The following is a 12871-nucleotide window of genomic DNA, read 5'->3' on the forward strand; positions in this document are numbered from 1 at the left end:
GTGCCAAGGTATTGCTAAGTGGTCTCTTACATTTGAAATACAATATTTGAGAAATCATATCATGGTCATACAGTAGCTCTAACTGTGCAAAAGAGTTTGAGTCGCTTCTTTTAATGCATCACTCAAAAAGACTCAATCTCAGGAGTTACTGTTTGAATCTTAACAAAAAAATTTTTTTTTTATATTTATTTAATGTAACTAAATGTTCTGTTAGGTCCACACTTACTTTAGAAATTTCAATTACTTTTTTAAATTACTTTTCAAAGACTTAATGACTCTTTCTGTATGATACATTGATTTAAGTGTTAAAGTTTTACTAATCTTTTTGAGTGATTCAGTGAATGAACTTCGTCAAATCTGTCAAAACACTGATTCATTCAGGAAACAAACAAGTGTCTCGCTATACGAGGGAGTCATTGAATTATTTACTAAAGTGATTTGTTCAAAACTACTAAATTCAGAAATGCCACTGCTGTGTGTTGCTAACAATGCGCTTCAAACTTTTTTTGTTAGTGGATCAACTAAAGAACTATCAATATTGTTTCTTAAATGTATGTTACTTAATGATAATTACTTTTTTATTGTTGTATAAAATTTGCAAGTGCGCTGTTGGTCTGAATATAAATATGAGGGTTAGAGTAACAGTGACCTTAACCTTAGCAAACAGCGCTACTGAAATAAGCTGAAGCTTTGTAGGATGTTTAATTCAAAGGCCAAATAGCATGCACACTCCTCTAAACTTATGCCTCGCTCTCGGTCAAGCAATCACTGATTCCACCTCCTGCTATTTCCCCTGTTACCATGACAATTTGAGTCATTATGGATTCAGGCTACTAGAAACAAGTCAAGAGGCTTTTTCAAAAAAAAAAAAAAAACCTTCTCTGCTCGTTTTCATGCTACGGGCTCCAGAACTACTGAGAAACGTTTCATACATGACAAAAAAGAATAGTAGGCAACTAATGAAAATATATGTGCGAACATGTACAAGTACATTCAGTTTCTTCCCACACAATCTGGATACGACTTAATATTCCTGCAATATAACGAGTGTACGATCGCTCCCTCTCCCACACACTTTTTTCCCTGTTCGTTTGCTCCTCCGCTGGATTGTTTTATCCCAGTCCCAGGAGATATAGAGGTGCTAAAAGAGCTCTTTCTTAGGATACCCTATTCCATTTCGCTGTGCCTCTCAGGCCACTGTCATTAAAGTCTCTTCAAGCCCCACTGCTACTGAAAACAGGCTCGCATGTGGGACTGAGACGCACACATACACATGACTACACAACCGGCTAACATCCCCAATCTCTCTTAACCTCACTCTCCTGGCGCTATCTCTGCCAGATGCCACAGCTCAGGATCCATTATTCATCAGCCTGGCAGACAGTTTCTGTGAACCCTACAGTCGACATCTAGCTCTGAGACTGAGAGACAAAACACAAAGGTGGGTTGAGGAGAGATACAGCGGTGCTTCACCGTGATTCTGAGCGCGACCGAATAAATAGCTTGTGTTACATTTTGACCGCTCTTGTTCTAAAGTAAAAAAAAAATGGAGCTGCACACTTTTTCAGACTTTTTCCATTTTAACAATCCTGCATCTTTAGTCAGCTGTAGTGTGAGAGCTTAACCTTTTTTGGGTAAATTTAAGATATTGTTATCCAAATGATGGCACTTGGCCAGCAGGGAAGTCTCGGGCTATCGATCCACTCTGGGGCTAATAAAACATTAAGCCGCTGAATTTACTAGCACAACTCTTTATGAGTGTTATTGAAAAACGTTGAGTTCCTACAACCCACATTGAGAGTGAACCTTAGAGAGCTGTGGAAGCTGTTAAAGGTCATTATTGTCTAAGAATGTTGATGGGCTCACAGACAAAGCACCTCTTCAGACCTCATGACCTTTAACATGTCCGCTACGCTCCTCGAGTGCCTTAACTACAGCACATTATTATTCTGCCACACTCTGTTAATAGCATGCTACAAAAGCGTTCGACATTAAAGTCCACGTTTCAATTTTCCTGCATACATGCATAGCTGGAATCGTGCTCGGTAGAGCACATACTTAAAATAATAATGTGAGAAATGAACACTTTTGAGAGAGTTTATTAAAACACAAAGCCTATATAAAGCGCATTAGTGCCAAGTATTTTTTTTCCATTAATTTTTTCCATAGGGATTTATAGCTATATAATCAGATTTTATATATATATATATATATATATATATATATATATATATATATATATATATATTTATACACACACACATTCATGATTAACATTTTTATATATTCAGTCCTGTATCTGTATATTCACTTATATCTATATATTTAAATTTATATATTATCAATTACAACTGCATACTCGCGATTTAAATGTATATATTTTATATATATATATATATATATATATATATATATATATATATATATATATATATATATTATATATATATTTTTTTTTTTTTTTTTTTTTTTTTTTTTTTTTACTATATATAAACTATATACACAGTACTTATTTACATTTATATATTAAGATTTGTATCTTTACAAATTTCTGGTTTTTCCTAATTGGCCTTTCATATAAATGCATACATACATTATATATGAATGTTCTTTTTACTTACAGAACACAACTGTATTTGTATTATACGCAGAAGTTCTCTATATATCGCGTCATCAGTTTCCTGGAAGAATTGATCAATTCCAGCTATTTTCAACTCAACAAAATGGCACCTTTCCCAAAGCACAAGAAGGCACTAACTATAATCACGGCATTCAGGGTTGTAATTTATGCCATTATTCATGTTTTTCCAAGTTATAGGTTGTAGATAGAGACCACTCGGAACTCTGATTGCTAGCAGAGCTCCACATCACGCCACCACAAAGCCACCCTCTTTTCACTCATCTATAAATGGTTCCCATTTATAAAACACCACAACTACCACCCCAGGTAGAACTACAACTGCTATAGAAGCAATCAATCACACAACAACAGTGTACCCAAAGTGATCCACACATGCACTGCGTGAGTGCGATCATTATATTCTAATTTTTTTCTAAAATACACAGGTTTTGACAGTGCAGAAGGAGAGGTATGATGGATCGAGCGAACACAGACAGATCCCATTTCCTTTGACTGTAAAGGATAGGCTCAAATCTCAGCCGTGTCCTGCGGTGGCCCCTCCCTTCCGCTGTCTCACACGTCCTCTTATTGATTTATTGGAGAGCTCGGGGTGCATACGTTCAGCTTACACCAACCTCTCCCGCGGTCCTCCTAAAGCCCGGGCTAACTGACAGGCGACGTGGTGACCACTAATAATGCTGCCAAAAGTGATGTAGGAAAGTGTCCAAAGTGCTGACTGACCAAAGAGTGCACTTCCACTAAGCTAATTACTTGAAAAACACAAAAAGATGCAAACGTAAGTGCTTACATGACTGGGTCTAAATCCAAAAGATTTTGATGTATAATTGTGCTTTGAGCAGAGCCTAATAACCCTGCTGCCAGAGACACTCATTTCCGTGCTAGAAAACACACACACACACTTGTTGACGGCTTAAAGAGTGGGGCGTTAGGAGCTTCTCTAGAGGAGGATGGTAATTCTGACATGCACGTTTCTCAATTTCGATCTGTGGCAGGCAATAATCCCAGGGTGCCTATCTTGATTTCTTTTGTCCTGCTAAAGTCACCGTGTGCACTGTACATCAAAGACCCGGCGTAAGCATGGCTGAGTGGATTACAACATCAGGATGAAAAGAAAAAACCTCGCAACCTCGCCAGGTCTTGGGTCGTGAACATGAGATTTCCAAAAATGTCATGTGCAAAAAGAGCTGGGTGATAAATCAAACATTGGCGTATCACACACACACACACACACACACACACACACACACACACACACACACACATACACATATATACATACACGCTCACACACAGAAATAGTGCATCCATAAGCTACTTTATATACTAGATTATATATACATACTTGTATATGTATACACACATACAAATATGTGCACAGGCATTTTTTCCATTTATTTTCCTGATGTCTTGCTGCGATCAGAAAATCAAATCAAAACACTGATTCAATGTTTTGACTGCGTCATCACTCAGAAATGTTTATAGTCTCTGCATGACAATTTTTTCATTTATTAAAATGTTTTAGTAAGAACATACGTAGGTAAATATTGCTGTTTGTTTTTATACTGTTATACAGCATTTATTTTCTAATAAATGAAAATGGTTGCATATCGTTCGTCCATGGCATACTTTTTCCATGTCACAGTTTAATATGCAGAAACAACTATAAATAAGCCAAAATATTGCTTTGTTTATTGTTATATTGGTGTGTATAACTGGAAAGCATTCAATTTCATTCTTGTGTTGATTATTAAAAGGAAAGCTCATAACATTTTGTTAGCATTATTTTACCATTCATTCAAACCTACATGAATTTCTTTCTTCCAAACAAACTGTTTTTGTTCCTCATTGACTTTCATAGTATTTTTTTTCTCTATGAACGTCAGTGGGGACCAGCAATGGTTTGGTTACCAACATTCTTCAAAATATCTTCTTTTGTGTTCAACAGAAGAAAGAAATTCGTACAGGTTTGGAAAAACTTGAGGAGGAATAAATAAAATTTTCAACTGTTCCTTTAACTAGAATTCCTATATTTTACTTATTGCATTAAACATTTTGAATCCATCTGGCTCTGTGATTGAAAATGATAGCTCCTCAGAGGGGAAAAAAACACCCCTTTATATATTGAATATGATGAGAAGCCTGGAACACAGAAATCCATTTATAGTCTAGCCCTTTATGCAGAGCACAAGTTTATTAGAGGGAAGATTCAGGTAATGACGAATAATGACAGATAACAGGATTGTGGAAGCGGTAGAAATCGCTCGGCTAAGCCAAGCTAACCACAGCTAAGCTGTAAAAGGATCCTGTAATGATTTTTCAACAGTTCATTGCATCCGCCATCACATCAGTGTCAACATCCGTGAGAAATTCGTGAAAAATGTGCCATTGTCCCATTTCAGACAGCCTGCTCCTCATAATCCACTCAGAACCAAGACTTCTTTCACAAAGAAAATCGAGGGGAGTAATGAGAGCCTGAAAACTAAATGTTTATGAAAAAAAAAAAAAAAAAAGGCAGCGGCTCCATCTGGATAAGCACAGCATGTATTCTGTTTTTTGAACATTAAAGCATCGGTATATATGCGGCCTGGCAGATTCTAAACTCTGACATGTGTACAAAATTGCTGTGAGAGAATGATGAAGGAGCGGCTCAGTAAAAATGCTGCTTTTAAGTAAGCCTCCACTGATTCAGACACAGAGATGCATCGCTTGATACATCTTTAAAGCGAAATAAGGATTTTTTTTTAAGGCAAAACATTTTTATTAAAAGAATACATAATTAAATCTTTCAGTGTTCCAAATGGCTAATAACGTTCATGAATACTTAAACGTTCCACATGAATCATTTGCTCATTGCTTATGTAAGGAAAGCCCAGTAAATCATTAAATCATTAGAATCCGGCCGGGTCAACAAGGCAGCCAAAAGCAAGATCCCGTGAAAGCCTGATTTCTATTCCGCAATTGATCAAAGCAAAGAAAAAGGCAAGCTGGCGAGCCCTCGTATTTCCACAGTGCACTCTGAGGTTTCGGAGCATCTGTAATGAGTCCTAATGATGGACGGGGTGGGCTAAGAGCCAGGTAATCTTGGCAGTCCACTTTTCTGACATTTCACTTAATGTAAGCAGGGCGATATCTCCTCGTCCTCTCGTGGCCTCTGTCTTTGTCTCAATTTTTTCTTGCTAAGCCAGGGGTGATAAGCTTCAACCAGGTGTCAGTCGACTGAGGTCTTTCTCTCACCTTATCTCACACGCAGAGTTTCAGACATTGTTTTCACACTGCAAGGCTTAAGAGGCTATAGCTAAGAGCCCTATAACTGCTTGATATGATAGGAAAAGTCAGAGAGGCAATACATCAGATTTGAGTACGCCAGCACATATTCAAGACTGGAGGAACCAATTATAATTATTTAAAGATGAAGTGTGTCATTTGTTTGATATATATATATATATATATATATAGTCTTATATTATATATATATATATATATATATATATATATATATATATATGTATGTATATGCAAAGTCAACTAGAAGAAAGATTTAAATGTCAAATACAAATTTATTCATAAAGTGCTTTTCACAAGTTGTTTCAAAGCAGCTTTACAGAAAATCATGATATTAATTAGTGGTTGACCGATATATCAGCCGATATTTGGCATTTTTCAAATATCGGCATCGGCCAATAAGTTTTTCTGCTTGGCCAATGTGTTTGAGGCAGGACTTTTATTTTGACAGTGCTGAGAGTGGCAGTGCCTGAGCACACAGTGCTCACATTCTCCCTATTGTTTACTGTCGTTATTAACAGTTCTGTCTAATACAGATAGAAGTCTGTCTAATAATCTGAAAGCACGGTTAAACTTAGGAATTAATGTATACAAAAATTGCTTTTATATTATTAGCAATAGAAAGGCAAACATTATAATTCTTTCTCGTTTGCCGTCAGCATTAAGCAAATACGCATTTATATAATTTAAACAAATCTTCGAATGACTAATGAACATTTAATTTCACAAACCTTGCAGACTTAGTCGAATCCAGCTGTGAGATCTGTGCATTTTTATCCTGCATGATGGCGTGTTCTCTGTGTGACAGTCGGTCTGTGTGAATATAATGCTTTAAACTTTAAACTCGTGATTTCAAATTATGCTGCACTTAATGCATTTGCCCACTGTCATATTCATGTCATTTTCTCTGTGTGCTGTATGTAAAATGAGTGTTACCCTGGCTTTATTTGAAAATGAGTGTTACCCTGGCTTTATTTCATCGGCATCGGCTGTCAAAAAAAACAATATCGGTCTACCACTAATATTAATGTTTATAATATCTTATGCCTTTGTCACATTAGCAGATCAGTGCTGGGCAATAATAAAAAATTTTGACGATGAAATCAAGCAGTTGAGATATGCTGTATACACTGTAAAAAATAACTGGGAAATTTACTAGCAATTTCTAATTGAAAATTGTTTCTACATCAATGTTTTAAGTAAAATATATATTGCCTTTCATGAGTATGCTGTATGTATGAAAATTGGATATATTGTATAAAGGTGATAAATTCGTAGGTCGATTTCTCTGAAAAGTGGCATTTACGAGCATTTTTTATAATTACACTCTTCACCGTTTAGAATAGACCATTAAAATCCTGTTCAAAAGAGCACTAATTTGAAAATCTGGTAGTTACAGACCCGAATCTGATGATCCAAATGGGCAAAATCATGAATGGATGCAGTGAAGTGCCGCAGTCTACAATCAGCACTAAATGAGCTAATCTTTGGATTCGGAAATTCATTTCACACTTTCGCTCAATGTCCTTTTTGGTGCTGTTCAGTGCTAATTTGGTGCTGTTCTACATGATGAACCAGTATAGCCATGCAGAAGGAATGATCTGATATTAATATTTAATATCTTGATTCAGAATATTGATTTTATAACGTGATGTACAACTACAAAACAGACACTGGCAAACAAGTACTAGCCACTGGATATTCGGCTACTTAAGACTTCTGTACGTTAGGTCTGTTACAATAAGTTTTCTTTGCACAAGAAATTCTCAAAATATGATCATATTGTAAAACATGGTTTCAAAAAAACAAAAACAAACAAACAAAAAACATAATGGTTGCCCTAGATTTGCCAGACAACATGGTCTTTCTTGTTGACAAATGAATCCTTACAGACCAATGAACTCTTGCATTCAAAACACGCTGGTCTTTTCAGCAGGGACATGCCTTGTGTGCTGTTTTAAGTTGTGCATGCGCTTACATGTGTGCATGCAAATGTGTGCCCATGTTTTCTGCAAAAACTCAGCCGCTACCAACACCAATACACGGCACCAAGCTTCAGCCAAGAATTTAAGCAGCTAAATGGCCTCTCAATCCCCCAATAGAGTTTACAATGAAAGCCTTCAGTTTTCTGCATTAGCTGTCTGAAAATGGCTAAGGAGGGGAAAGAAATGAGGAAACACTCCTTCTTGGCAAGCTGCATGATTAGTCTGTTAGCTGGCACAAGCGGAGGTCTCCCCCCTTCAAGGCGGGAGGAAAGCGGGGAAAAGAAAAAGAGTGATTTCTACTTCCAGAGTATTTTGTCTGGGGGATGTTCCTCTTAAAAAACAGCCCTCCTTCCTACCGTCTTTTCTCATTTTTATTTTACGCAAACACATACACACACATACAATTTCTTTCCAGCAAGGCTGGTGGATCCACCGGGAACCGTAGCAATCAGCCTCATTCACGTGTACACTTTTGGGAGTTTGGGGTTTTTAAATTCCTCTTGCGTCAGCACAAGTCTCGCCTGCAATCCGCTGAGCTTTGTCATGGTGTGGCATTCGTGTCTGCATTCATATTAGACCCTGTTTACACCTGACTTAATGACTTAATTGAAATACACACAGCGCAGCACAATACCAGCACAAATAGCAGATGGGTAAACTAAAAATTGCAGCTCGGTAGTGAATAAGCAAGTTTTTCATATTGAATTGTGTTCCCTGTCAATAAAACCCAGGTTAAATCATCCCTGGTCTCCCAGCTGGTTTGACTGGACAGTTCTGATGGTTTTAGACACTTTTCAGTGAAGATGGGAGATCAGCTAGACCAGCTTCAACCAGCTAAGGTTTAGCTAGTCCCCCACCCCGACCAACTGAATATAAAAAAAAAGGCTCCAAAACCATAAAAACCCACCAACTTAACCAATTTGGCCAAACTGGAAGACGTTAGACTGGATTAACCTGGTTTTAGTAGGGTTGTCATGATTACTGTCATTTCCAAGTACTTAAGGGGAAAAAACAGCTTAAACCAGGCCTAAATTTACTGGTTTGCACAGCCAAGGTTTAGCGAGTACCCCAGCCTGATGATCTAGCGGTCTAACTGAAATGTGTCCAAAACCCCTCTAAAACCATAAGAACTGACCAACTTAACTTGTCCAAACTGCGAGGCCTTGTGCTGCTTAAGTTTTTTTCAGTAAGGGTTTCGAGATGTCATGTCCAAGTTGTCAAGTACTTGAAGAAACAGCAGAGGTACAGTATGCAAACTTGTTTGGGTAGTCAGTTTTGATAATCTTAGAAGGGTTTGGGACACTTTCCAGCTGATAAGGTGGAGAACCAATGAAACAACAGCTTAACCATTCTGGTCAATCATCTAGACCAGTTTAAACCGGCCGAGATTTATTACCCCAGCCTCATAAGCTATTGTTTAGCTGTTTGGTCTAGCTGACTTCAACCCTGACCAGCCAAAACCCCTCTAAAACCATAAAACTGACCAAACTTTAACAACTTGTCCATGCTGCGAAGCCTTGCACTGTTTAAGGTTTTTTTTCAGTGGGGGTTTCAAGATTGCCGTCATGTCCAAGTTGTCAAGTACTAGAAAAAAAAAAGAAAAAAAAAAAGAGGTCTGTGAATTTCATGGTCAGTTTGAATGGTCTTAAGACGGGTTTTCAGGGGAAGCTCAGCTAGACCGACCAGCGATACACCAGCTTGACCATTCTGGGAGACAATCTAGACTAATGTAAACCAGACCAGGTTTAGCTACCCAGACCAGGCTGGTAAAATTGGTCAATTTTGATGATTTTGCCGGGGATTTTTTATACTTTTCAGATGGTCAAGGTGGGAGGTGATTAAGATCAACCAGATAAACACCAGCTTGCAATGTTGGTAGAGCAGCTAGACCATTTTAAATCAGTCGCTACTTTAGGTTGGTTTAAGCAGCTTGTTTTTCAGCAGGGTTTGCATGATTGATCATCGCTGTCTCAAGTACTAAATTACTTTGTGTATTAAAGAAAAGTATTAAAGATTACACATACTGATGAGTAATTCTCTGCCACAGGCACATTTCACTCAAATTTGATCATATAAAATTCAGTCACACACACACATCAAAACAGCGCTCCTACCCTGATGAAAAGACCTGCTTGACTAGTACTAACCAGCAGAAACCAACCTCCACAAGCATGGAAATCACTGGCCTTTTAAGCAGGGCTGTGCAAAACATCACGCAAACAAGATCACTGACAATGCAGTGACAATCCACTGTTATGTGAGTCAACGGTGAATGTATCAAGAAGTGGATGTGAATGTTTCTTTAAACACCAGGCATCCTTACGACAGTGTTAAAACTCTCCCCTATAATACTGATGTGAGAGAGAACAACATCCCACACTTTCTTGCTACAGAGTGCCTACAAAGAGCATTTGTTCTCCCACAAGACAATTGAAATTTCCAAAAGGATTCCCACGGATTCTAAATGCGGCTCTTGCACTTTCCTTGGCATAAGAATCAAAAGCACAGTGGCTCATGGGCCTACACGCGTCCATTTAGCCAAGCAGCCGCTCTGTAGCTGATCGACAATGGGTAACGTTTCAAGAAATGGACCATCAAGACGGTCTTACGCATCGGTGATTACACAAAATGTCTGTCAGAGTGCATTTCGGCACAACATAGCTGTAGGGAAAAAAAGAAACCCATGCACAGAAAAAGAGAGGAAAAGAACAATAGCAACTTGTTTTCTTTTTCTGTTAAGAGAGGTTAAAGACACAACAGAACTGTGCTAATAGGTATGGTGAAGAGGGAAAAGAAAACAACAAGTGGAAAGAAGAAATCAAAAGCAACCCGGCAAACTGGCTCACACCAAGTGACCCCACATATAACAAAGACTTCTGGAGAAAATTTCACAAAATTGGGTTAGGCAGGCCAACTAGAAACCCAACCACCAAGTAAGAGTCTGGCTTCTGAAGCCCACCCACATTAGAGAAGCAGACATGAATCTGTAGTAGTGAGGAGAAACCCTTTTCCCATGATGTGTGTGTTTTTCTAAGTGTGAGGGAAGTGGCGTGCAACACCGTGTCCTAACCAGGCATGAATGCTTCAGCTCAACTTGAGCATGCCTGGTTTGGACGCTGTACTTGAGCTGAAAAGTGTATTGACTGTTTGCATCAATAGTGCATGTGTCATTCCTGCATTGCGCTACTCACCGATGACCATGGCAACCAGCTCTTTCTTGCCAGAGCCCAGACTGTTCTTCGCCTCGCACACAAAAGTGGTGTTCACCGTTTCGTCCACCTTCCTCACCAGCAGCCGGTTTTGATCCACTCGTACCGAAGGCGGCAACTGACCCGACAGCCTGAAGAACCATTGACGGAGAAAAGAGCATTTGTAGCTAGTCTTTGAAACCATGCTGGCTTAACTGTTGTCTAGTTTTATGACTGGTAATCAGGTTTTAACTCTTTCCCCGCCATTGACAGAATTTTCCAGCATTCTGTGTTATTACACATCTTCTGAAAGAGTAATGAAAAACGCAGAAGAAACAAGTGATCACAAAGGTAAGCAGATGCATATGTAAAATAACACGGTCATCAAACATTAAACCGCACATAAATCTAAACTTCCTAATGTTACCGGAAGACATGTCAACCCAGGAAGTGGTTTAGAACTGTGTCAGCTTTGGGGGTGTTGATCAAAGCAATCTACTCCATCAATGCTTTGATCATCAATCCGGACATAGTCTTTGACAAAAACATGATTTTCTGTTGCTTTCTTTGATTAAACTTACCCACATTCAATTGTTTATAAAAAATGAATGCATGAAGCTAGAATAAAAGCTTTTATTTTAAGTAGAGGCTCTGTTGGTCTATGAAATATTGCATGTTTGGATATTCATACAACAAAACTTTCTAGGAACCATGAGAATTTTGTGAAAATGCTATCAGTGATAAGAAACTTGTTTTTTAAAAAAACACTGGTAGTGAAAGAGTTAATATTTAATCAGTCGGTCTTAAAAATGATTAAATTGCTTTCCATTGATGTAATGGTTACACATAAGGCTTAGTTAAAGTATTAATCTTAGTCATTTTATTATCTGTTTCTAATTTACTTTTTAAGTAGATTATTTTATTTTGATTTCATTTTTATTTTCTGATTTATTTCAGCTTGTGTTGGTAAGAACAGATAAAAAGGAGGCCAAAGATCGAGGTGAAACTGATGTAAAGTTGTTATGTATATAATGTACTTAATGTCACAATGAAAGAAATGGTTGATATAAAGAATAGAGTTGCAAGAACTTTGCAGCAGTGCAAATGCATTAAATGCAAATAAATAGCTAATGCAATCACTAGCTGTTCAATATTTATTTATAGAATTCATGTAAATACCAACAAGATCTTTGTTCCCCTTCCAAGCGAAACTTCACCTTATTAACAAAAAAATGCACCCATATATCTCTAAATATATTGTTAAGCATGTTTCAGCTTGTGTTATAAATGGTGGAAAATAATGACTGCTTGTGTGTGTGTGTGTGTGTGTGTGTGTGTGTGTGTGAGTGTTGTTTTTATGCCACTTTAATGCACACCATTATAATTAGGCCTACTCCATTTGAAAAAGTGCAAGATAAATCCATAAGTGTTGCATATTTGTCAACCAACTTCAAACCCAGCAATCAAACTGCTACAGTACATCCAAGTGTCTTTCACCCACCAAGTCTTGCTAATAAATGTTGTTTCTCGATCTGTATCGATTTATGTTCTTCTTTGTTTTGGTGAGAAAATGAAGTTGAACCAGTGAAGCGTTAATAGGCTGCTGCTGCTTTCTACCGCAGGCAAGATGCTTCCTCAATTCACAGCCAATTAGCCTGTGGCTGTTGTTAGCAGCAAAACTGCCATATTTAACTTTGTTTCAGTCATATCGGAGATGGAACAACAGCACATAAATATAGATATGAAATATGGATTCTCTTCAGACTAAATGAATA

General features: G+C 37.8%; 1 protein-coding gene across 2 annotated transcripts in view; it reads right to left on the bottom strand.

Moving 5' to 3' along the window:
• Positions 1-12871, bottom strand: part of LOC109063162 (nectin-2-like) — a 147697-nt gene that overhangs the window by 58833 nt on the left and 75993 nt on the right. For both annotated transcript variants that reach the window (XM_042745260.1, XM_042745258.1), the window contains exon 6: positions 11100-11248. In XM_042745260.1, coding sequence (XP_042601194.1) covers positions 11100-11248 — 149 coding nt within the window. The remainder of the gene's footprint in view (positions 1-11099; positions 11249-12871) is intronic.

This window comes from Cyprinus carpio, chromosome B19, assembly GCF_018340385.1.
Source record: "Cyprinus carpio isolate SPL01 chromosome B19, ASM1834038v1, whole genome shotgun sequence".
Lineage (NCBI taxonomy): Eukaryota > Metazoa > Chordata > Actinopteri > Cypriniformes > Cyprinidae > Cyprinus > Cyprinus carpio.